Source organism: Megalops cyprinoides, chromosome 14, assembly GCF_013368585.1.
Source record: "Megalops cyprinoides isolate fMegCyp1 chromosome 14, fMegCyp1.pri, whole genome shotgun sequence".
Taxonomy (NCBI): Eukaryota; Metazoa; Chordata; class Actinopteri; order Elopiformes; family Megalopidae; genus Megalops; species Megalops cyprinoides.
In genome coordinates, this window is record NC_050596.1 from 17,712,953 (window position 1) to 17,738,692 (window position 25,740).

At 44.7% G+C, this 25,740-nt stretch overlaps 1 protein-coding gene across 1 annotated transcript; it reads left to right on the plus strand.

Annotated features, from left to right (window-relative positions):
- The first annotated feature begins 4,724 nt into the window (after positions 1–4,724).
- Positions 4,725–25,074, plus strand: LOC118789080 (importin-5). Its single transcript, XM_036545387.1, has 26 exons — positions 4,725–4,861; positions 7,757–7,837; positions 12,267–12,459; positions 13,320–13,422; positions 13,791–13,887; positions 14,194–14,298; positions 14,411–14,533; positions 15,269–15,389; positions 16,645–16,732; positions 17,103–17,209; positions 17,731–17,855; positions 17,945–18,034; positions 18,125–18,298; positions 19,055–19,273; positions 19,751–19,834; positions 19,926–20,058; positions 20,499–20,620; positions 20,913–21,009; positions 21,803–21,975; positions 22,205–22,316; positions 22,479–22,534; positions 22,625–22,747; positions 23,066–23,285; positions 23,643–23,871; positions 23,953–24,094; positions 24,268–25,074. The coding sequence occupies exons 1-26, from the start codon at positions 4,784–4,786 to the stop codon at positions 24,352–24,354; spliced, it is 3,282 nt and encodes a 1,093-aa protein (XP_036401280.1). The 5' UTR covers positions 4,725–4,783; the 3' UTR covers positions 24,355–25,074.
- Positions 25,075–25,740: the final 666 nt, after the last annotated feature.

The window sequence follows — 25,740 nt, forward strand, 5'->3', positions numbered from 1 at the left end:
GGGTAAATCTGAGGCGGCCACAGGAAACAGGTACAAACACTCTTTCCTCCTCCGATGTCCTCTGAGTTCCACACTGCAGGCAAATCCCAAAACCTCAAATCTTTGATTCAACACTCAAATTTCATTCACATTGGGGATAGCTGTAGGCTGGTTTGAGGTCCATACTAATATCTAGCAGTGTGTGGATCCAATGCAGCATTTCTGCTGTATACTTTAACAGTGGGCAACACCTCATCAGCATTGGGCAATTTGTGGTAATTTACAGGTCATGTACAGGTAATGCACAGTCATCATCAATCAAATCATTTGACCAAATGTTTCAGTTACCCCTGACAATGAATAAATATGTTTTATAGTCATGGCTCATTTTCTTCAGCAAAGAGGACTGTATGACTGTGTACCTCTGTACTGAAAATGAAAAGCAATTTTATACATATCAACTGGATTCGGTTTCTTGGAATAACAACAAAAGCATGGTAAAAAAAAATGTATAATTTTCTTATATTTACCTGTTTACTGCCACATATAATTACAATATCTGTGTTTTTACCTTCATTGGTCTGTTTTTAATTTGGCGAGAAAAATCATTCTGAATTCAGAAGTCAACGTCAAAATTTCAAGAGCATGATACTGAAGCTTTATCGCCATCTAGTGTCAAGTCCAGGGTCTATATCTCCATCATGACATCATAAGCGTAGTCGAGATCTTTTTAGTGCGTTAGGTAGGCCTTTGTATGATTCCAAATTTCATAATTATTGAATCTGTTTATTATTGAATATGTTATATCATTAAAGGTCAATTATCTACAATAATTCAGCAACAAAATGCTTTAAATCATGTCTATCTATTCATTAGGCAATAAAAACTTCGGAACTATGATTTTCACCAACACACTGATTATACAAATGATTAAGGCAAAACAGTCACATATTAAATGAAAAATTATTACTGTTCAGAATAACACAACTTCACAACAAGCTTACCTGTAGACAAAAAACATGAATTTCACCTACCTGTAGAAAATAAATTCATTAATTAAACAACAAATCCCTCTTTCTACATATAGAATTAAATTTCAGTTATTTTGTTATCAGTGTTATTACTCAAAATACTTTTTGCAATAGTGACTTTTTGCAACAGTCGTTTCTGTATGTTTTGAGTGAATCATAAAAACTAAAAGCTTCTCTTTTTTCAAATGCATAACATTTGAACAAAAAATTATTAATTAAATGTGTTTAAACATTTAAACACAAAAAATTCTATGTAAACCAAACCACGTCAAAATAAAATAAAAATTCAAAGACCAAGTTTTCAACTCTTGAACCGATTATGACAAAACTGATACAATACAAGTGTTGTAGCTGAATTCAATTTTATTAAATTCTCCAGGTTGCATATTATACAGGAAACAATGTTACTTGCATAAATGGAACTGGTCTACTACCACTATGCAAATTCTGACATGGGAACTGAAGTGCATTTATTCATTTAGGGCAGAATTTGCCCAAAATGAGGGTTTGGCTCATTCATTACCAAGATACATTCTGACCTTACAATTTAAGTCAATTTTCTTGTTACAAACAGTATTGCAGTTAAATTATAACTAGAAAACTGTTTCTCTTTTAAACTGCAGTAATTACACATTAGGCTGGGTGGGACAAGCAAACATTTCAACATTTTTTGACAATTGCGTAGGGTTATCAGCTGTAATAAAATGCAATATTTGTCAGACAGAAAGTCTGTTCTTTATTCCTTTTAACTGTATGCAGCCTGTCTAATAACAATATTGATGTTTCTCACAATCGCAACTGTGGCAAACTTTTTATTCCACTTTTTCCTGAGCACAAGGGTACTAAGGAGAAAACTGACTTAAGTGTGTGGTCAGACTGCACATATTTCAGTAATAATTAGGGTTAAGGTTAGGGTTAGACACACCCCTATTTCCAGCAAATGTCTTCCAAAACAGCCATGCCCACAATGGCTATATCTACATTCACACATGAGCAATAGTGCTGGGAAACTTTTTTTGGGAAGCAGTTAAGTGTGATTTATGCACATGTATTTCAAGCCTAAATCGGTCTCCATGCATCTATTTTGGAAAACACTACAAACCCTTTCTTTAGGCCACATGCTTAGGGATGTGCTTTAAGACTCATTTTCTGTATTTCCCATTACTCAGTGTGCTGCAGTGGTGACAGGGAAATGAGGGGACGCAATTTTTGGATTTTATTTTCATACGCTACTACCTTAGACAGAGAAAACTGTTAGAAACATCATATATTGAACACCCAAGCTGTATCTGTTCATATTTTTTCACTTTTTTTCCAATTTTGTTTAATATATGACATGTAATGGCACTTATTCATTGCCCCCACTAAATCAGGGCACAGGCTGTGTGGATGTGGACTAAGTAGGTCAGATCACAGCCTTATTTTAAGAAACCCCAGCACCGCATAAAGAATGGTCACACTTAAAAAATCAAATCAAATGAAGTGAAGAAGCCCTCTGCTCTTTCATAAAGCCAGGCTGCCTCCAACTTTAAAGGCGCCATTAAGCTCAGAGCAGAAAAAGATGCTTGTTCTGTCCAGACAGTGTCACCATTTTGGATAACAAGATGTGAGCTCTGGGATTTAGAATCATGTGGGTGCTGCGCTGCAGTCTTGTGATTTCTGAGAGCGCTCTCCCCAGTACATCAGTGTTCCGAGACGAGGCAGAAAGCACAGCAGTCGCAATTGACCATTTAAACTGACTTGCTACACGGCGACATGCTGATATTACTTTAAATAATCACAGTTAACACATTCAGAGCTGAAAACAGGCAGGTCCCTGGTTTTATATAATATGCTTCTAAATATTATATGCTCCCACTTAGTCCATGAAGTGGAAATAAAGCACTTATGGCAACCTGTGACTTATAAGTAAAAACATCTATTACCTAAAAGGTAATGTAGAACATCATTGCAGCTGATTCACACTTAGGGGCACTGAGCATTCATTTCAAATAGTTTAGAATAGGAACTATGTTTTCTGGTTACATATTTATATTTTAACAGCAAGCAGCCTGTGTAATTACAGTGTTGATATTACACATGATCGCCTCTGCTGTGCACTTTTTATTCAACCTTTGCCTGATCACAAGGTTGCAGAGAGAAAAAAGTATCAGAACTCAGGTAATTTGATAATAAATGAGACTGCCATGTTTCTAGTTTTAGACTAATTTTTGGCTCTGTCGAATGTAAATGTACTGGCTTTTAAGGCCATTCTAAATTATCAGAAATTTTTGATTGGTCTTGACACAATTAACTGATTGCAATGTTCACCACATTTGAGAATGTCTGGCACCAAATATGAAAAAAATAGAATTGAAAAATTAAAAAATAAATAAACAAACAAACAAAACAACAACAAAAGCCATAAGCAGAATAAGCCGAATGCAGTTCTGGCACACAGCTATTGGGAACTGGACCAGATATTGGTCCCTTTCTTAGATTTATTTCCATAATCCATAGTCCTGATCACAGCCCAGTAGAAATCTTGTGGAAATCTTTCGCTTTGTCACTGGAAAACAATGATTGCATCATTTCTAATCTTTTGCTGCATAAACAAGTACAATGTGGTGATTTATTCAATTGCTCTAATTACACAAATGGGCAAATGATGCCATGGAAGATTTGTAAGATTTTTAAACCAGTTTATGTAAAAACAATCAATGTTAAACAAGTGTGCTATGAGGAAATATATTCACGCTCAGATCATTTGGATGTGTTACATTCTTACCCAGGGTAACTTGTAAATCATACATTTGGCATATTATGGATTTATATAGCTGGTTGTTTACTAAAGCAGTTCAGGTAAAGCACCTTTCCCAAAGATGTAATGTTTGAAGCTAATACTTACTAACTACTGCAGCCATTGAGCCCCAAATATCTTTTGCTCTTTGTATCAGCATCCATATTATGAAATATCTAAGTTGCCAGAACTGCAGGTTACCTAACCACATGTTCACAAAAATACTATTGGTGTAAATCACAATTCTACTATGAAAATCACTGTAGCAAATACCAATGTATTGAACAACATGTACACAACGTTCTTAAAGAGGTGTAGTAGCTATTTGCTCTCTAAGGAATGGTAAAATTATTTGGCTAGATTTAGCTATCTAATTAACAAACATAATCTTGCATTACACGGCTGGATGTTCCGCTATTGAAGCAATTCAGACAGCTATTTCAGATAAGCCCCAACCACTAGATTCACCGCGATAACGTGAATTATAGATAGTTGTATTTTTAGCCAAGCATAATATTTTATTTTACTATGAGAGAGATGCATTACAACTCGAATTTAAAACCCCGCTGAAATAACTATCACTATAACATTCTCTTGTTGACTCCCTGCCTACATGGTGCCGACTAATTTCCCGCGCTTTCAGTTGCAAATCAGTATTTTGACATGACATCATCGTCTAGGCCGGCTCCCCACCCATGTCATTTTAGCGCCGATGCGACGCGCAATCCACCAGTGGTGTTACAGGGGAGCCTTTCCGTGGCGTTCGCCACCTCCAATCGAAATTAAGTGCCTCCGCTGAAGTTATCCAATGGCTGGATAAACTTTCTCCGGAGGACGCAGCTGACGCGTTCGCCCAATCCGCGGAGAGTTGACTCGCTGCGCCCGCCAATCAGAGGGTGCGGGCGGCCTTGTCCGGTGTGAGAGGTCGCTCCGCCCGGCGGCTTACCTTCCGTCTTCCTTCAGCCTGTGGCCTCTTTTCTTGGATCGCACAGCAATGGCGGAGCAACAGCAGTTCTACCTCTTACTGGGCAACCTGATGAGCCCTGACAACAACATCAGGAAGCAGTCAGAGGTATGGAATTGTTAGTGAAATAGCTTTGTTGAGCGGCCGAGTGCGCGAACGACACGACGGCGGCGTTAGCTGGCTGCGATGGCGTGTAAGGAAACCAGCTGTTTCACACTGGCCCAGCACACGTGTGAGGCAGCAGTGGAGGGGGCAGCTAGCTGGCTTGGTAGCAACGTCAAGTGCGGAGAAGCCCGCTGTCGAAACGTGTCCGCTAACAGGGACACGAAGTGTGAATGCCCGGTCATCAAGGTTGGAGTTTAGTTGCTTACGGTGGCTAATCTCTTCAGCAGCAGGGGGTAGCTGGGCAGTTTAACTAGCCAGATAGCTGTGCCTAGCTATCGGTCCTAATTCGGTAGTTAGGCAGCTAGCCCAAGCTACCCGCCGTCTGAGCAGGTGGTAGCTGTACCATACTAGCTGAAGTGTGTAGCTACAAATTTAGCCTGTGGAACTGTCGTTACCATATAGCTAGCCAGCTTTCGACCCCGCACAGTAGCTCGTTCATAATTTTATATAATTTTATATTATTATATTTTATATAAGGCTGTCCTTTCCGAAACTTAAGTTGTGGCCAGCTACGTAACGTTTGGTTGGTAGCGAGCCATACTGTCGCTACTACAAAAGCTAATGTTCGGTATCTTGTAATTTGAATAACACCCACAGGCTGGCTAGCTAGTTAGCTGTCTAGATGAACACGTTCCATGCCGAACAGGTGGGCGTTTCTCTTGTTCAAAAGATGGGACAGTCTGTCTTTTGACGGGGAAAGGTGTACCGGTCTACTGATGAAAATATAGCAAATTAGCTAGCTAATGTTAGCTAGTTTGGTAGCTGCAATTATTGTAACCGCCAGACTATAGGGAGACAAAAAATAATGCCTGACAGCCTAACCTAGCTTGCAGCTAACAGTTGGCATGCTGCTACGCGTTACTGGCTTTATTGTAAAGGAAGCAAACTTTACCGGCAACGTTAATGGTATGACTTTTAAACGCTCTTTGCATTTGCAGCTACGCAGGGCACAGTAACAATGGCTTTAGCGAGCCGGCTAAATCTTTACGCCTCAGTTAACTTGGATGGCAAAAAGCGACCTATCTTAGCTCGTCTAGATAATCCAGTTGTTAAAATTTGGACAGCTAACGGTCTTATTTCTTCCACCAAACCAACTTAACGTAGCTCGCTAACTAGCCGGCCAGCCTCTCACTTGTTTAAAGGGGACGCAGGCACTTTCGCTGGCACAGCCAGACGTAGATGGTCAGCTAGCTAAGTCCTTTTTGGGATTAATGAGAGCTGCCGAGTTAATTCTTTTGTTCCCACTGAGTTTAAGCGTATCATTTCTAAAGCCGAGTGGGGAAGCCATACTGAATTAATGTGGACTCTGGGGTTTGCTGCAGCGCGACCTGTCATTGAGCGCGAGGGTTGAATCTTATCACACGACAGCCCCTCAGCGGTCAGCACATTCTTTACTGAAGACAATGACCGGCCAGTGTGAAGCTAATGCCCAGCGAAATCCTTTAGTCAGACACGGGATGAGCTACTCCTCTGTCAGGAACTTTTCCCTCTATCACACTGGGCACAGACTGTAGCATTTGTGTTACCAGGATGTCTGTGCCTGTGTATCATCAGTATGGTGTAGGTTTCACTTTATTATTACTATTTTTTTCTCAATAGTGAATGGTTTTACTGATATTCAGAGATGTTAGGAAGAGACCTCAGGGTTAAAATTAATGGTGTTAGATTCCCCTTTTTATGCCATTCCCCCGGCTTTGAGAAAAGTATCAGATGGCGCAGGCCTCATTTTACCTGGTTGATGTCCTGTAGTGAACATAATTACACTGAAAGAGGCTATGGTAACTGACTTCACAAAAGTAATATTTCATTGTGAAATCAATGAAATATTAAGCCAATACTTGGTATATCCCTTGTACACATTAAACTAATTTGAACAGTTCACATTTTCTCATGCCAATTACATTGCAACGCTTTAAAGAGCTCAATATTGGACAGTTGCAAAGGTGTTTGCTCTAAATACAGTTTAGAATTGTCTATAGCTAAGTTTAAGTAACATTAGAAAGATCATCTGTTTTAGTGCAGTTGATGTGTAGAAAGTTCCTATCAATCTAGATTTTCAGGGTTAACCAAAATGCATCAAAGCCAATGTTGAGGGCAGTAATGGCTGATAGTTTCTCAGAGAAGCCCATGTGATGCAAGATGTTCAGAAACCAGGATGTGGTCATTGGCAGCTGAGTCATGGTCTCATTGGTCCATTAGAGGCTGCTTGTTAGTCACTTTCATGGCTATGTGTCAACATCTGAGGAGAGTTGTGTGGTGCTGTGGTCAAGGCAAGTCATGTTGGCAGAGGAAGGGATGAGTGAAGTGGGCTTTCCTGAGAATTTACCACAATCCTCTATCCATGGTGCACGATTCCACACTGTGACTAAGACTGAAAGCATGCAGAACATTACAGGCATCCAGCCACAGTGCTTGCATTCCTAGCATCTTTTTTTTGCATAACAGAGGCCAGGGAAATGTCGATTTAAATGAGGCCTTGCGTTTGAATGTTGCAGTGCCTATTTGGGAGATCCTCTTTCAGATGACTTTTCGGCTAAGCAGGTGTTCCCTTTAGGGGCAAGGGGGACACATTCATTATTCGGCGTGTCACGCTTTGTTGTGTTCATCACATGTCTCCAGGAATATTAGCGGCTGAAAACTGACATCTGTTTCCATTTTTGGGAGTTAAGGAAATGTCTCATCTTCCACTTCCTGGCCTGTTGCATCTGAGCCTCTATCTGGCGGTTGAAGCAAGCTCTTTTCCCGAGGCTTAACACTTCCCCTGTATAATGCCATTGCCTTCATGAGCAGTCCTGGAGATGTGTTGTAATGGTCGCTTTGTTGCTTTTCTCCTTGCAGGAGACCTACGACAACATCCCGGGTCAGACGAAGATCACATTATTGCTCCAGGCCATCCGAGATGCATCCGCCGCGGAGGAGGTGCGTAGCCCTGGACCCGCCCAGCTGGGTCGCTGGTGGGAATGAAAGCTTCGTTGCTGTAAATGACTCCATTAACAGATCCTGCAGCACCCCAGTGGTACGAGTTTAAGAGACCAGGCTGTGAACTGCAAAGTTAAAAGGTTTAAACCCCAGCTGTATACACTGCGTATGTCCCCCTGAGGAGGGTAATTCAGTTGAATTGCTTCCGTGGGTCACCTGGCTTTGCATGTGGTAGAAGTGTATGGCTGAAGCTATGCTGAATAAGCCCATCACCAGAGAAAATGCATTTTTTTTCTTCTCATTTAAATGCGGTGTGAGGAGGTAGGAGGCAATTAAACAATGTTAGACTTGCTTTGTGGTCTCCATGTGCTGAGAAATGTGGTTAACGGCCTGTTCAAAGGTGTGCAGTGCTACCAAACTGAGACAGTGGTGTAATGCAGGTGTCTAGAGCAGAGCGGGTCTGCCATGGCTCCTCGTAGGGCCAGTGGCTCCCAATACCACAGCAGCAGTGGGGCTTCCAGAATATATTGTGCAATACTAAAGATGAGTGTAATTCAGACATGTTTTTTGTGGCTGTCAGGATTAAAGGGAGTGAATGAGTGAGTTTGTAAGTGAGGGGGGAAGGAGCGCTTAGGGTGCGGGTATGAAACTGGCACAGTTAAAAGTGAGGTGGCTGGACAGTACTGGACTGATTTCTCACATTGTAGACATGGTCATTGTCCATTTAACATAAATTGAATGGATATGTAGAAAAAAAACATTGAATTTCATTAAAATATAGCAAATGTGGTAAATCAGACATATGATGCATACTATATGATTTTTTTTGTGCTTTACCTAGCTAGGCAAGATCTATATAGAGTATGTTCTTACATGTGCCATTGCAGCTGAGTTTAATTTGAGCACCCCTCAGTCAGCAGCTGAAAGCAGTGTAGCCTATCACAAGACAGCGCAGTTTTCACTTATGATTTATTCTGAAAGGTGTGTATTTCACCCAGTAAAATTATACCCAGTATTTAATTTAGGAGGCATTTCTGGAAAAAAAAAAGTTTGGCATTGGCATTTGGGGGAAGAATATTTCCCTTCCATTGTGCGCTTGTATTTTTCCAGCAGATTTTAAGGACAGCTGGCAAGCACACGTGTAATTTTTCTTCTTGCAATACGTGGACTATTCAAAATTTTGTTGTTGGTGCACAATTGCAGTAATTAGTGATTTGTGCTCAGTAATTGGTTTTTTGACAGATCATAGGAGTATCAGGTTCAGAAATGTGTTATGGGTTGGAAATTTTAAGTGTTGCGATGTCCATTAGCTACTTGTGGCTATGGTTATCTCATAACTCCGCTTTTCTGCTCTCGATTATATTCCTCTTGGACTTATTTATGCCTGATACTTGCAGGAAGGTCATTTTCTAACAATGAACATGCAGAAATGAATGAAAAAGCGGTGATCAGCTAATACCATAAAAATTAGCTCCGTGCTTTACCCAAGTCAGTGTGATGGAGTTTGGGGAGCTGCAGGGCCAGGCTGGGGAGGGCTTTGTTCAGAGGGGCCCTCTCCTTCGGTATTCAAGGAGTGAGGGGGGTCTTAGCCTGATTAGAATCAAAAGGAAGGGGCTCCTCTTGTCTGCTGAGAAGCTATTCTTCCTCAATAGGCCCAGCTGTGGCAGGCCTCAGTTCACAGGGGGGAAGCCCAGCTTAGTGGAGGGCTTCTTTTATGGTGGCGGGCCTGGTAAGTCGTGGCTCCCAGACACAAGCCAAGCCTCTGGCTGAAGAGAGGCAGCTGGGCAGGAAGCTGCTGGTCTAGCTGATCCCAGTGAAGTCCAGTGCAGTGAATTGCAGCCCTTGTCTTTCGGCGGCTCAGTGTGGGTGCACTGAAAACTGATGCTCAAGTCACAGTCCATAGCAGGGAAAGGTTATCATTTGAGCACTGGGAATTGCCAGCAGGGCGTTTAAATATACGAAGAAGTTGCCTTGAGCGAATGAGCTGCTGAATCTGCCTTGTTGTAATTTTCTAGCTATGTCCTCTTGGCTAAATGAGCACTTGAAAATGGGAAGCTGTTTAATTGGTTAAAACACTTTAGATTGTGAATTTCTCCAGGTGTTTATATGAGTGATGACCTGAGTGGAAACATCATTGTAAAATTCATCGAGTAGCGTTGCACAAATATAAGAGGCTCTTTCGGTATTTTTTTTTTTTCCTGGGGCAGTGGCTGCTTCAGCATCCAGCAGCTTAACCCTGGATGTCCCCTGATTGGCTGATGTCATAGTCAGACAGAGTGCATGAAATCAGTGCATCAAAGTGCACTAGGGAACCTCTGTGTCACAACAGGACCATCTGGGTGACGTCAGAGCTCGTGAGCTTGTTTTCTAGGTCCAAAAATAGCCCTGTTCAGATGTTTCACGCAGTGTAACTGCTGGAATATTAATGTCTGGCAAAGCTCCTTTTACCAATCCTCCTCTTCTAAACAGATTTAGAAGCCACTACATTCAATCAAATGAGGTCGTTTTCTCAACGACCGCAGTGGCTCACAGTTTAGAAGCCCTGCTCACTGGTCTGGAGTCAGTTGTACCATAGAATGACTGGGTCTCTTACTACAGTAACGTGCACTCCAGGTCTGCTTTTGCTGGGACAGTGTTCTGCCTCTTTCGGCTCTTGATTTCCACAGGCACGTTTTTAAACATTTCCAGTTACCTTATTATTCAGCTGTACTTAAATAATTACTGCATGTGATTTCATCAGAAAGATGAAAATGCACTATATATTAAGACAAAATGCACTATATATGTATATATTGTATTACATTATTGGCAGTTAGCAGATGGTCTTATCCAGAATGACTTGCATAGATCAGTTTTTACATGTTACCCATTTATACAGCTGGAGATTTACTGAGACAATTGTGGGTTAAGTACACCCTTGGGCGAGGGTACAACCCAACTGTTGTACCCTTGTAACCTAAGCATAAGCATAATCATGTATGTGAAAGGCAGTGTAGCATAGTGGTAAGGAGCAGGACTCATAACCCAGAATTGTCTCAGTAAATATCCAGCTGTATAAATGGGTTAAGTACCTTGCCCGAGGGTACAACAGTAGTGCCCCAGTGGGGAATCGAACCTTTCGATTACGAGTCCTGCTCCTTACCACTATGCTACACTGCTGTCCCCATACATGATTATGCTTAAATTAACCACCTAATTTTACACGATTTTAGTCTCTCTCTCTCCTTTTTTCCAGTTTTGTGGCTAGCCTCAGCAGTGTAAATACAGTTGTCACCTTGTTTGAGAACTTGACATTTGCATGTCCTATTTCCTAACAGCTGACTTGCAGCAGTGCAGTGAGGGGAAGTTGACTTGTTGATGCTGCTGAAATGTATCCAAGGTCTTGAACGTGATGAAACTAGGCAAAAATGCAAGCCAGCATCTTGAATGTCTCAAAGCCAATATGATATACACCACATACACCTGAATATGGCCAGGTGGAGGGAGGCAGTGTCCATTTATATGGCCTGATATTTGTTGAGGCTGGTCAGGTTTGTGCCGGTGAACAGCAGTGGCCCACCCACATGAGTTCAACTTCCACTGTTCTGATTACAAGTCCAGTGTTCCAGGCATTCTACTTTCAGTGCTCACAAGATGAGTACAGAAAGGACACAGACTCGTATGAGCAATTTGTAATCTCAGTGTCTGGCCGTGGCAGACATTCAGCAGGGACGTGCGAGATATTAATTTTGATATATGATGCTTGAATGTGTTGATGTCAGCTGTGATGAATGAAGCTGAAAGGCCTCACGGAGACCTGACCTTGTTTTTTTCCTCTATTGCGTAAGAGCTCGGTCACACAGACCCATCTGAGTCCTCAGGCGTTGCACATCATTTCTGAGAGGCACCTTTTTGAAAGGTATTCTAAAACGAGCGCGCTCGCGGCGTTAGCATTGCTGAGGCGGCCGCCCAGGCGGCTCCTGTGCTCTGCTTGGTGTTCCCAGCCCCCTGCATCGTGTGTCTGACTTCAGATATTTTTAGACCCAGGAAATGAGAGCAGCTAGCACTACCTCCAGTAGCAGCACTTCTTGCAGTGACTTGTCTAAAACTTTTAAACACTTCTGTGGGGGAATGAAGCTGTCAGGTTTGTGTTAGTGTCAGGTTTATTTATGATTCATTTTAGATGTTGACCTTTTGCGCATCTCCTAATTATTAACATTTAAGCCCTGGAAAAACCGGTTCACATTCTGGTCCACATTAATTCATTTCCTTCATCTGCAGATGAGAAAGTCTCAAAGTAGCCGTTAAGACCTGGAGATGCCCGACTGTTAAAATCAGGATGTCCGGGTGCCGCCTGCCTTGTTGCAGAGTTATGTTCTAAATCTGGAAGCCGCTGGTTTGTTCCTGTGGTGTAACCGTGAAATTCTCTCCCCCCCTCCTCCCCGCCCAGGTCAGGCAGATGGCAGCGGTGCTGCTGCGCCGGCTGCTGTCCTCCTCCTTCGACGAGATCTACCCCGGCCTGCCGCCCGACATGCAGACGGCCATCAAGACCGAGCTGCTGATGGGCATCCAGAGCGAGGCCTCGCCCAACATTCGCAAGAAGATCTGCGACATCGCCGCCGAGCTCACCCGCAACCTCATCGGTGGGTGGGACCGGCGCGCTGCTCTGACCCAGAATCGGTTCTCGAGTAACGGTTTAAGTAACTCCGAGGATCCTGCTGCTGCGGTCTGCAAGGCCGGAGAGATTGTGAGGGTGTGTTTAAACCAGAGCAGGTTAGCGCTCAGTAGGAGAATTTTAGTTCTGAACACTCGGAAATGTGGATTCGTAACTGCCAAGTGTTCATGTGTTGTATGTCCTATGAAAGCACTGAACATGAGAGCTTGAAACCTTTTTGTTTGCGTCCACACAGTTCACTTTCGAGCTCTTGCACTGTGGTCCCCAGTTTGTAATGAAGTCCACTTTCACATGAAAGGAGTGGGGGACCAGATGGTTTTAAATGAACCTCTCCTGGTTTTAAGCATCTGTAAACCAGCATTATATTGACAGTTTGAATGGAATTATGACTAGGTTGAACTCCAAACTCCAAATAATTTATTGCTTATATATGGGCATAGTCCTTTTCACCCCAGTTGAGTGACTGGCAGCACAGCAATGCAATTAAATAATAATGTGACAAATGATTTTAAAAAGGCTCTGTTTGTTGATGGCAAGTCTATGGCAGTGAAGGATAATTAAAATAAGTCAACTCCTGCCATTTCTGTTACATACCTCGGTTTGAATTATATTCCTGCCATTTTACCAATGTTATTATTGAAGGAAATTGGAGATGAGGGTGCCACCCTGACTCCCCAATCCAGTGAACGTCAGCGACATGTTTGTGATTTAAATGAGAGATGAAATGGGTTTTCTGGTGCTGACATCTCTCTGTGGCTCACAGTTTAGCTTTTCCAGGTCAGCAGAGTCGTCTGTGGTCATGTCATCATCGGTTTGCTTTTCCTTCAGATGACGATGGCAATAACCAGTGGCCTGAGGTCCTGAAGTTCCTGTTCGACTCTGTCAATTCTCAAAGCGTGGGCCTGCGAGAGTCCGCCCTGCACATTTTCTGGTGAGTCCTCTACTTCCTCTGATCATTGTGTGGCAGCTGCCACTGCTGTTTGTGCCAGGGTCTTACTGGACTTCACCTCATCAGAAAACTCAAATTGCTGTTCTTTTTTTACATACAATGGATTGTTTTTATGCATTTGCGGAAGTCATTATTGTTCCATGAAAAGGCTTTTATTTTGTGTTAATGGCAGAAGTAATAGCCTACTAAGAAATGGTGTCCCAGTTTTTACCGCACTAGTGCCTGTTGGTTACTCCTCTGTCAAGTTAGAAGCTTGTGTGAGAACAGTTCAGTGTAAACTGTAATGTAACCCTAACCTTTGACCTGTCCAGGCTTGTGCTAATGGGGTAACATGGCTGTGCTCTTTGTAGGAACTTCCCAGGAATCTTTGGGAACCAGCAGCAGCACTACCTGGAGGTGATCAAGCGCATGTTGGTCCAATGTATGCAGGACCAGGAGAACCCACCGGTGAGGATGGGTCCAGGGCCTGGACACCGCACACACACTGCTGTAGCCACAGGCCTCACTTGAACTTGTTCAGTGTCTTACACTGTACTGAGGTCAGTGATACAGCACACATCCAACGGTCTTGTTTCCCCTCTGCATATTGCAGCAATGACGTGTCGTCACCCTGTTTTCACTTGTCCTCAATGCATTTCATTCGTATAGAAAATCTAGTTCAAATGTCAGGACTCTTGTTTTTCATTGAAGGTGTCAGAGCAGAAAGCAAAGTCACATACCTCTTCCTGACTAACGAGCTGTGCTGCCCCTCAGATCCGCACCCTTGCGGCCAGAGCAGCAGCCTCCTTCGTGCTGTCTAACGAGAACAACACAGCCCTCCTAAAGCACTTCTCTGACCTGCTGCCTGGCATCCTGCAGGTGAGACCAGCACTCATCACACTGTGATAAGCAGATAAAGCGAGCAATGCTCAGTTATTGCTGAATACATTTGACTGGACATGTGTATATATATTTTTTTTTTTTCATACAGGCTGTGAATGAGTCATGCTACCAGGGAGATGATTCGGTGCTGAAGTCACTGGTGGAGATCGCAGACACAGCGCCCAAGTACCTGAGGCCCAACCTGGAGGCCACACTGCAGTTGAGCCTGAAGGTGAGCAGGGAGGCAGGAATAGAACTAACACATTTAGAAGAGAGAGCTGCTGTTTGAGTGCCAAGTATGCCAAACTTGCCTTGTATCGTTCCACACCGCCTCCTTACCTTAATTCAGCTTCTCTCTTTCTCGAAGCTTGGTAAACAGTCATACGAATTCTCTTCAGTAAAGCAGTCCTCTTTCAGTAGGCAGCCTTTTTAAATTAAAATTCTGGTGTTCATGTGTCCATCATTACCCCAGGGCTGAACTCTTGGTTATGAATGACTCTTACATAGAGGATGAGCTGACTCATGAGCTGACTCACGCTTTGATGAGTGATGACTGTTAAATATATGTACGTGTTCCCCCTGCTCTGATCTTAAACTTTCTGATATTTACTAAAAATCTAAAAAAGTAACACTCAAGAGACTGATACAAGTGGTTGAGATTAAGACTGTGTCCATCATGAGCAGTTCATTTAGTTACGTTAATGTTAGTCAGTTGTAACCACTTGAATTTCATTCACAAGGGTGTGTGCCTTCCTGACATTTAAAATGCTGCCATTTTAAATGTCAGCCCGGTGATCAAGATCTGTAATGACTCCTTAAGAGAGAAATGCTGTTTGCTTCCTTCATGCCAATATTGTTTGCATTTGAAGCTGATGGTATTATTAGGTGGTGATGAGAGTGGGCAAGGTGCAGTGTTGGAGATGGATCATTTTATAGATGTTCTTCTCACCCCCCCCCCCCCCCACAGCTGTGTGCAGACACCAACCTTACGAACATGCAGCGGCAGTTGGCTCTGGAGGTGATCGTCACTCTGTCAGAGACCGCAGCCGCCATGCTGAGGAAGCACACCAACATTGTGGCACAGAGCGGTGAGTCCGCAGCATCGTGGGAAGTTTGGAATGGCCCAGAAGAAATGTTTTCCCCCAGCACACTGGTTTTGCCCTTTCCTGATGCCATAAAGTCCTTTCACTGACAGTAAACAGGAATTTATAGGCCTGAACAGCTTAAGCAATGTAATTTAAAACTTTGGTATAATACATTTATATTAGTCAAAGACTTTGCTTTACAAACCTGTTACATCTGTGCAGGTTCAAAGCAGGCTGATCATGCAGGAGAGCTTGTAAGTAGGAGGGTGTTGCAGCCTCTTAACTTGGCTTGATTTGCTTTCACTTGAAAACAGCCAATCGATAAAAACCACGGTTTCATACGGAGGTCAACTGCATGCAAAGCACTAGGGTAGTTATTTTGGTCACATGTTTCAGGTAACTCTCACATGAGAAGAATTTTGAGTGACATTGATCCTCTGGTTAGATTTTATTCTTTATGCCTGCTTGTTAGGGGAAGTACTCTCTCTGATCTCAGCTGTAAGGCTGATCCTGAGCTCTGATTCGCTGAAAACGTGGGGGGCATATTGATGGCCCCTGTCTTGCAGTGAGGCTGACACTGCTGATGGCTTGTAGTTGTAGAGAGTGGATTTTCCAGGTTCAGGGTTCAGTCAAATAGATTTCTGACCCACTTATCTATGGAATCTATTTGTTTAACTAAATTTGTTCTTGCCTGGATGCCGTAGTATAACTAAGATAAGATGCATAAGAAATGAGTCATAAGTTTGATCACCTGTGTGTTTGCTTTGAGTTTTATTCTCCCCATGCTGACATCCATTGGACCGGCGTTTGTGACTACCTGTTCTGATTTCTGTGATCATAAATAAGTTTTCTCAGAATTATTGTTGTCATTGAATTACAGTATCGTCATTAAAAAAAATCTAAGCAGTTGTCCCTGCACTCACCCTGTCCTCTCCCAGTTGATGATGGGGTGGCAGTGTAGCTTAGTGGTAAGGAGCTGGGCTTGTAAACAAAAGGCTTCTGGTTCAATTCCCTCCTTAGGAACTGCTGCTGTACCCTTGCCAAGGTACTTAACCGAGAATTGCGTCAGTGAATATCCAGCTGTACAAATGGTACAAATTGTAACCTATGTAAGTCTTTCTGGATAAGAGCGTCTGCTAAGTGACAACAATGTAATGTAATGAGACATGAGTTAGGGGACGTCTGCTTCCAAAGCAGTGTCAGATTGGCGTTGTTGCTGTGGGCTGCTGGACGCTCAGGCCTGCTCTCACCCGCTCAGTCCCCCAGATGCTGTCCATGATGGTGGATCTGGAGGAGGACGAGGAGTGGGCCATGGCGGACGAGCTGGAGGACGACGACTTTGACAGGTAGAGCCGCTCGGAGGCCTCTCAGGGCCTCAGCCTTTCAGCGCTCCTGCTGCAGAAAGGAATTCTAACCACCAAGTGTCTCATTTCTGCTGCTATATATAAACAAGCATGGTAGTTATGTAGGTCTAAACACAAAGGATTGCTGAAAAGGAGCCTCTCCACGGTTCAGAAAAAAAAAAAACAACACGTTTGTCCTACTGATTACGGACATGAGCGCCGCTGCCTGCCGTGGGTGGGCAGATGTGCTCTTTGGGGCAGGGAAGCGGTAACCGCAGCGCAGCAGATGGCTGGGGTTGGATAATAGGGCTCACAGTGCTTACTCCGTTCAGCCCGTTGAGTCGGCTCACAGATGATTCCCCCCCCCACGCAGTAACGCCGTGGCAGGCGAGAGCGCCCTGGACAGGATTGCCTGCGGGCTGGGAGGGAAGTTCGTCCTTCCCATGATCAAACAGCACATCATGCAGATGCTGCAGAACCGTGAGTCACCCCGTGTTACACATGCACACACATGCCATATTGCGTCACATACCGCCCGGCACACAAACACCCCCTAGCCATTATACATACATTCACATACACGCATGTCATATGACATGCCACCCACCACACAAACATACCCCCCCCCCCCCCCATTTCATCACAGCACATCACACGACACACATCCCAGCACACAAACACACTAACATGACATGCATCCGACCCGGTCAGCTATTTATAGTGTTCCTCTCACTGCAACCCCACAAACACTCCTGTGTTTCCCGTGCACCTCCTATTCCAGCAATTACCTCAGCAAACTTCAATAGCCTCAGCTGCCTTACAGCCACCATTAATTGTGGGTGGTATTAAGAGCGTAAGGTTGATATCTGCTCCGAACCTCAGTGTACCGAATTCGTGAGTTATTATGCAGCTGAATTGGCATATTATGAAGAGTCTTTCGTTGGCCCTTGAGGCTGCGTTCTGATGGAGCTTTGTTGACGTGTCTCTGTGTGTGTCTGCAGCGGACTGGAAGTACCGCCACGCTGGCCTCATGGCCCTTTCTGCCATCGGAGAGGGCTGCCACCAGCAGATGGAGGCCATCCTCAACGAGATTGTCAGCTTTGTGCTGCTCTTCTGTCAGGACCCTGTGAGTCCCTCAGACCATGAGACTTGTATACTTTCAGCCAAAGTTAAGAAGAACAGGCTCTTGAAAATGGCTTCCTGCCTTTATTTTAGCATCCCAGAGTCCGCTACGCCGCATGCAACGCCATTGGGCAGATGGCCACAGACTTCGCCCCCACCTTCCAGAAGAAATTCCACGACAAGGTAGGGCCCCCGAGTCCTTCAGGCCTGTGAGGGCTGGCCCGCTCCTAGGACACAGAATCTAACTGCGCGTGTCCCCTCCGTCTGTCTCAGGTGATCTCCGCCCTGCTCCAGACCATGGAGGACCAGAGCAACCCCCGCGTGCAAGCGCACGCCGCCGCCGCCCTCATCAACTTCACGGAGGACTGCCCCAAGGCCCTGCTCATCCCTTACCTGGACAACCTGGTGCAGCACCTGCACGTCATCATGGTGGCCAAACTGCAGGAGGTAGGGACGTCACATGGGGCTGGCTCATGGTGCTCGGCAGCCAGGGTTTCTGTACAACCAAATATGGCCAAAAGCTCTCATCTGCATATCTGCATTGCTGTGGAAGAATGCAGTGTTTGGGTTTCTGCAGGGTGTCATGCATCCAAGAAAAGTGCACTAATAGATTTTCTCCACTGATGCTGAATCCAGATTGGCTTTGCTGGGTACTGAACATTTCACAGTGGAAAATCTGGGGTCATCGTTACACTATTACATATGGCCACATTTTAAATAAGATTATAACATTTTAGTGCAATTAATTCCATTCCTTTTGTGTTCTTTTGGCCTCAGATCATTGCTGTGTATAGTGCAGTCAGTGCTGCGTATACATCTGTGTCCTGGTTATCCCTTTTGCTTTGAGCTTTGCTCAGTTTATTGGAATCCACATTTTAGTTGTTACCATCTTGTTACCTTGAAAACCATCCATACCGCTGTCAAGCTGACAGTACAGCTAGCTCAGTCTAAAGATGTGGAGTATACTTTGTGCAGCTGTTAAGTTTACAGTGCCATTTTAGTGGCATTTACTTGTTGCATCTTTGAATTACACCTTAATGTGGGTGTTGTGCTGAAAAAGGGAAAAAAACCCAGTAACTACTGTTGCATTTGAGCCCTTTTTGATATGAATAGGCCACACATCAAAGTCAAAACTTTGTTGTGTTCGGGAAAAGTGGAGGAAACTGTTCCCCCGTGAGTGAGCCTGTGTGTTCCCTTCCGTAGCTGATCCAGAAAGGCACCAAGCTGGTTCTGGAGCAGGTGGTGACGTCCATCGCGTCGGTGGCGGACACGGCGGAGGAGAAGTTCGTGCCATACTACGACCTGTTCATGCCATCGCTGAAGCACATCGTGGAGAACGCCGTGCAGAAGGAGCTGCGGCTGCTGCGCGGGAAGACCATCGAGTGCATCAGCCTCATCGGCCTGGCCGTGGGCAAGGAGAAGGTACCGCGCTCGTCTCACGCCTCACGCGCGCACACATGCTGGCCTCATCACGCGCCTGACTCCATGTGCGCATACACAGGGTTCATCACACGCCGCACGCGCGCACACGCAGGTTTCACCACACGCCTGACCACACACGCACATACACACACACACACACACACACGCACACACACAGAGGTTTCATCATACACCTGACTGCAAACGCGCGCACAATGCACACATATGTGGGTCTGATCTTTAAATATCATGACAGTGCTGTGACCCTTGTGTCACATCGTGAAGGTTTCCGTTCATTTAAACATGTAGCTAAATTAGGATCCCTGTTGGGTTAAACAGTCTGTGAATCATAGCTCTTAATTTTGTGCCAGCTTCTCGGGGATGCACTGTACAAGATGAATGTCACAGATAAGAGTTGTTTTCACAACATTTGCATTTGTTGATTTGGTGCCGTCCTAATTTCCTTCTTGTTCTTAGTTCATGCCTGATGCCTCAGCCGTGATGCAGCTGCTCTTGAAGACCCAGACTGACTTCAACGACCTGGAAGATGATGATCCACAGGTAAGCAGTTAAACTCCCGGGCTTGCTGGACTTACTGGTTTGCAGTCTAATGACCACGTTGTGGAGTGTGACCCTGTGAATCTGTGTTCAGATATCCTACATGATCTCAGCGTGGGCCCGTATGTGTAAGATCCTGGGGAAGGAGTTTCAGCAGTACCTGCCTGTGGTCATGGGCCCGCTAATGAAGACGGCCTCAATTAAGCCTGAGGTGGCCCTGCTAGACAGTGAGTCACAACACATTCCTGTCTCCAGCAGCAAAGCATCAGCCACTTTCTTTGAAATATTGACCGCTTTATCATTCAGCATAAACAAATGAACAGACGTGAATGTTTTGGGAAGACTGAAGAGCACCAGTTGTTCTTCTCTAAGAAAATGAAACCCAAGGCAAGTTTTTGATTGATCCTACAAGCAGTTAGATGGCAGTGTACGTCATCGGTCTAGCCAAACTCTTTCCCGCAATTTCAGTTGATACATCAGGAAATTGGTCTTGGGAGATTTAAAAATTATTTCAAGCACCTGATTGTTGAAATTTATTAATCCAGAGTTGTGGATTTGTGCTGGTTTATAACAAGCTCCCATAGGTGCTGTTTAACAGTAGCTTTACATCAGTCTTGTAATGAAATAGACAGAGATGATAAACACTTGGCCCCTGCTCTTATTCTAGCCCAGGACATGGAGAACATGTGTGAAGATGATGGCTGGGAGTTTGTGAATCTGGGTGACCAGCAGAGTTTTGGCATTAAGACCGCCGGGCTGGAGGAGAAGGCCACAGCCTGCCAGATGCTGGTAAGCCTGTAGGGGGTGTGGGTGGTGCAGTTCCTCAGCTCTGGGCCATGCCCTCCCTGGAGGAGTTACAGGAGCCCCCTCTCCTGCCAAAACTACCTCACATGTACAACCACAATGAGCTTCAATTATTTCTGTGGCAAGTTCTTGTTTACCAGGAGAACTTATTCCTAATCTGGGACTTTGAGCTTGTTGAATGAAATGTCCCAGCGTGGTGACAGGTCTAGGAAACGGCCTATCTGAGGGTGTCCAGTTTTCAGTTTAATGTCCGTTTGGTTCCTCTCTCTCTCTGTAGGTCTGCTATGCTAAGGAGCTGAAGGAAGGCTTTGTGGAGTACACAGAGCAGGTGGTGAAGCTGATGGTCCCCTTGCTCAAGTTCTACTTCCATGATGATATCCTTCAAGAGCCTTAGCTCAGATCTGCAGGAGTAAAACTTCATTCCGTTGTACAGGGGTATGGCGCTGTTACTGGAAGCATTATCAGGTCAAGTTGGTGTTCCTGCACTTCCCTTACCCAGGGGCACATGGTGCTGGTAGCGTGCTGTATGGGCAGGCTTGTTCAAACCAGGCACATGACCAGCTAATCAAACTAAGCTTTTCAGTCAAGATTCTCTTTACTCTCTTTATGCTCTACCCCTTAGCTATGAATGTCAGTAGTTTGAAACTATAAAACTGGCTCCCCAGTGGCTCAGATTGGGGAAAATGCTTGTTGTTTGTGCAAGCTGGGCCTTATGACTAGGCTTCAAAAACAGCCATATCATCTGCCACTGATGGCCAAGAGCTCATATTGGTGTAACAGTTTAGATAGGTGGGTGTGGGAAGGTCAGCCTGTGTGTGCGTGTCGCTCTGCTGGAGTGCCTCTGAGTTAATCAGGTAGCATCAGGGAGATGCTTGCCCTGTGATTTGTATATTAGTTCCATTGGCTTGCATGTGGTGGGAGGGTTGCATGCAGTCTGCCCTGTGCTCCCACTTGGGTGGCGAAGTTTAGGTGGCATGATGTTCAGTTGGTGTTCATGAGTAGTCAGGTAGAAATGAGGGTAAATTTGATTGGGGGGGGGGGGGACTTGCTTGGCCCAGAAGCTGTAGGGCCAGAACATCATAGCCCTATTCCAAACATGGTGTAGCGTAATGATAGCCCCTGGGAGACCCAGCGCTTGATGTTGCCGTTACCCTTGACTGAGCCCACGCGTGCGGGTGGCGGCGGCCGAATCCATGCCCCTGCTGCTGGAGTGTGCGCGGGTGCGGGGGCCCGAGTACCTCACCCAGATGTGGCACTTCATGTGTGACGCCCTCATCAAGGCCATCGGCACCGAGCCGGACTCCGACGTCTTATCTGAGATCATGCATTCCTTTGCCAAGGTAACCTTCCTGAAAGTTCTGCGGTACAGGACGTCACAATTAACCGAGCTCTCAGGGGACAGTTTATTCCAACAAAAATAGCCCTGCGCTCAATTTACATTTAATAATCCACCCATGTAAGGAAAAGGACATGAAGTGCACTCTTCCGTTTGAATGGAATCAGAGAAGTTGGCTGTATGGCTAACTGTGATTGGCTGTTGGCTGACGCTGACCTGCCCTGTGTCTCCAGTGTATTGAGCTGATGGGAGATGGCTGCCTGAACAATGAGCACTTTGAGGAGCTGGGCGGGATATTGAAGGGGAAGCTGGAGGAGCACTTTAAAAACCAGGAGCTGAGACAAGGTGAGCAACGACACTCCCACCACCACCACCTGCTTTGCATTGTCTGCCGAACCGCGCTTCAGCTCAACCATCGACTCAGCCTTTAATTCAGCCTTGTCTGCTCGAATATCAGTTCAACCCAGTGTCCTGTTCTCACTCTTCAATGTTTTTTCTTTAATTCAGCCAAAAGACAGGATGAAGATTATGATGAACAGGTGGAGGAGACATTACAAGATGAGGTACAATGCTAACAATATTTCTGTTGTATTATGTACCGGTTTTAAGATCAGCGTTTTTGTCATGGTAGCCCTCTGTCATTTGTGGTGCAGGATGAAAATGACGTGTACATCCTGACAAAGGTGTCGGATATCCTGCACTCCGTGTTCAGCAGTTACAAAGAGAAGGTGCTGCCCTGGTTCGAGCAGCTGCTGCAGCTCATAGTCAATCTCATTGTGAGTATGTTCCCCGCTGGCTGTCTGTATGCTGTGTGCAGGCCATTTTTAGAATTTCAATTAGATCAGCGTTAAATGATAGTCAAGTGAAGGGTAGCGCTTTCACAGAACAACTGTAAGTGCCTTTTAATTTGGTGTGTGCCCTGGAAAAGGGTTTTTTTTTTTTTTTTGAAAGAGAAACTCGGCTTTGTTTTTTGTGTTTGAATGGATGCTTTGTTGGTAGCTGTAGGTTGCGAATTGTTATAGCATTGCCTAGCATAGCCTGTTTCCTGCACTGGTAGCCCTCATTTCCTGAAAAGCCTTTCTCCCGCGTTGCAGTGTCCTCACAGGCCCTGGGCAGACAGACAGTGGGGCCTGTGTATATTTGATGACGTGGTGGAGCACTGCAGCCCCTCCTCCTTCAAATACGCGGAATACTTCCTGCGGCCCATGCTGCAGTCTCTGTGTGACTCCAGCCCAGAGGTGCGGCAGGCAGCGGCCTACGGCGTGGGAGTCATGGCCCAGTTCGGCGGAGAGAACTACAGACCCTTCTGCACAGGTACACCGCTGCAGCACCTGGAATACAGTACAAAACTGCTTTAAACCGATGCAGTTTCTGTGCTACAGCACTCAGAATACAGTACAAAACTGCTTTCAACCAATGAAATTACTGTACCACAGCAGTCAGTGCTTTAACAGTGTTGGAATAAAGTGATTTGCTCTTCCCAAATTGACTTATGAATGAAAATGTGAATTTATTTTTTGTTACTATGAAACAAGATGTGGGTGTGTGTTCTGAGATATAATAGTGTTTGAACAGTGCATCAAAGGTCATTGGGTTGACTCTTCATTTGATGTTCCCTTGGTTGAGTCGCCTGCAGGAGAATGATGGAGTGTTTCTTTTGTCTCCTGACAGAGGCCATTCCTCTTCTGGTTGGCGTGATCCAGGCAGCCGACTCAAAGTCCAAAGAGAACATCAACGCCACAGAGAACTGCATCTCAGCCGTCGGCAAGGTGATGAAGTTCAGGCCAGAGTGTGTCAGTGTCAACGAGGTCCTTCCTCATTGGCTCTCCTGGCTGCCTCTCAATGAAGACAAGGAGGAAGCTGTACACACATTCAACTATCTTTGTGACCTTATTGAAAGGTGAGAGCGGCATTTTTTATCATGAACTCTTTGAAAGTCTACATGGTCATTTGCTCACCTGTGCATTCTGCTTCTCCACAGCAACAACCCCATCGTCCTTGGACCTGACAACTCAAATCTCCCCAAGATCTTCTCAATCATTGCTGATGGAGTCGTCAACGAGTCCATCAAACGTGAAGATGGATGTAGCAAACGGTTGGCAAATGTCGTTCGTCAAGTACAGGTGAGTCAAGCATCCATTTTTCAAACCCAGCGTCATTCAAAACTAAATTCATTTATAATGGACTCGTTTAAAGAGGGTCAGTAATTACGGTGAAATTAGGAAAAATGAGCTTGTCTAGTGTGTGGAGGTTAAAGTAGAAAGTGAACCTGTGTGTGTGTTTGTTTGCTCCCTAGGTGTCTGGAGGACTGTGGACGCAGTGTGTATCGACGCTGAATGAGACACAGCAGAAGGCAATCCAGGACCTGCTGAACACTGCTTGAAAGGCCTTAACCATCTATGTACACCTGTAAAACCCTGCTCCTGATAGTCCTATGTACCCCATACCCCCTTTTCGAGCAATGGACTGTAGCATGTGTGGATCCCAAGTGCGGCCTGCTCCCAGCTCCCCCCGGTCCGCTGTGGAGCGCAGGTCTGCGTGTGTGATTGAGTCCCGCCTGGCGGGGCCCCCGAGACACAACCACCCTACAGTACTGACACTTAAAAGAGTATTTTTCTATCCGAGCGTCACCCTCATCTCGGTGAAAGGGAAAGAAAAAGATGAATTAATCAGTCATCCATTTTACTGTTAGGAATAATAAATATCTGGTCTTTGCATTGTATTTTTTTTCCTTCTGATCAGTTACTCATGTAGGTGTGCAATGTAACAGTGTAAGCATTTCTGTTCACCTAGTGTAAACTGTGCTAATAGGAGGGTGCGCATTAGAGAGCCAAGACTCCTTCACTCTGAGTATGGACAGGAGAGATGGAGGGCTGTGTGGCAGGGGTGACCACCTCCTGCTGGGACGTCTTGGGTTTTTTTTTTTTTTTTTTTATTTTGTTTTTTTTTGTTTTTGTTTTTTTCTAGACCAGCCCATTTTGCTCTCGGAGGGATGGCTCCACGTGCAAAAGCTGTTTGGCCAGCTTTCCGATACAGCTCTGAAAGTTAACGGCATGTCTGGCAGTAGCTCGTTCACTCCATGAAATAAACAGTGATGGGAAAACAAGGCTGTCTGGTTTTTACGTTTGAATTTTGTTTACCAAAGCACAGGCGATGCTGCTCTCCAGTATGACCAGGTGTAATGAACAGTCAGCTTTTCAAGCTCAATTTTAAGTTCTGATGGGAAGTTGATCATTTATAGATGACACCTGTCACCTGGAAGAATTTGACAAGTAGCGAATTGCTGATACTGAGTTTTTCTTGCACTCCTGCTATTTCAGTTAAACTTTCCTTCCCCTGGTAATGCCAACACAACTGTTGACTCGGTCTGTGATACAAAGGAGTCCAGGCGTCTTTGCACTCATTCTGAAAATATTTTCCCATAATGCACTTCCATGCAGCAGTACTGATGAAGGTTGATCACAAACTACTTTTAGGAGATTCTGGACATGAATACAGTGTTGCTCTGTGTCCATTTCATTAACTTTTTTATAGATTAATCCTGCCAGAGTTTTGTTTTGTAGTTAAGTACAAGATTACTTAGGACAGAACAAACTAGTCTTGCAGTGATTCATGAGCATGTCCTATTGACCAGCCCATATTTAATAAGAGGGACTAAACAGTAACACTTAGGTTTAGTTCTCAAACCGCTATTGGTCTGGGGTGCTTCAGGTGCATTTCAATCAATGTCTTTTCCGGAGTAAATGCAAATAATCTTGGATTAAATTTG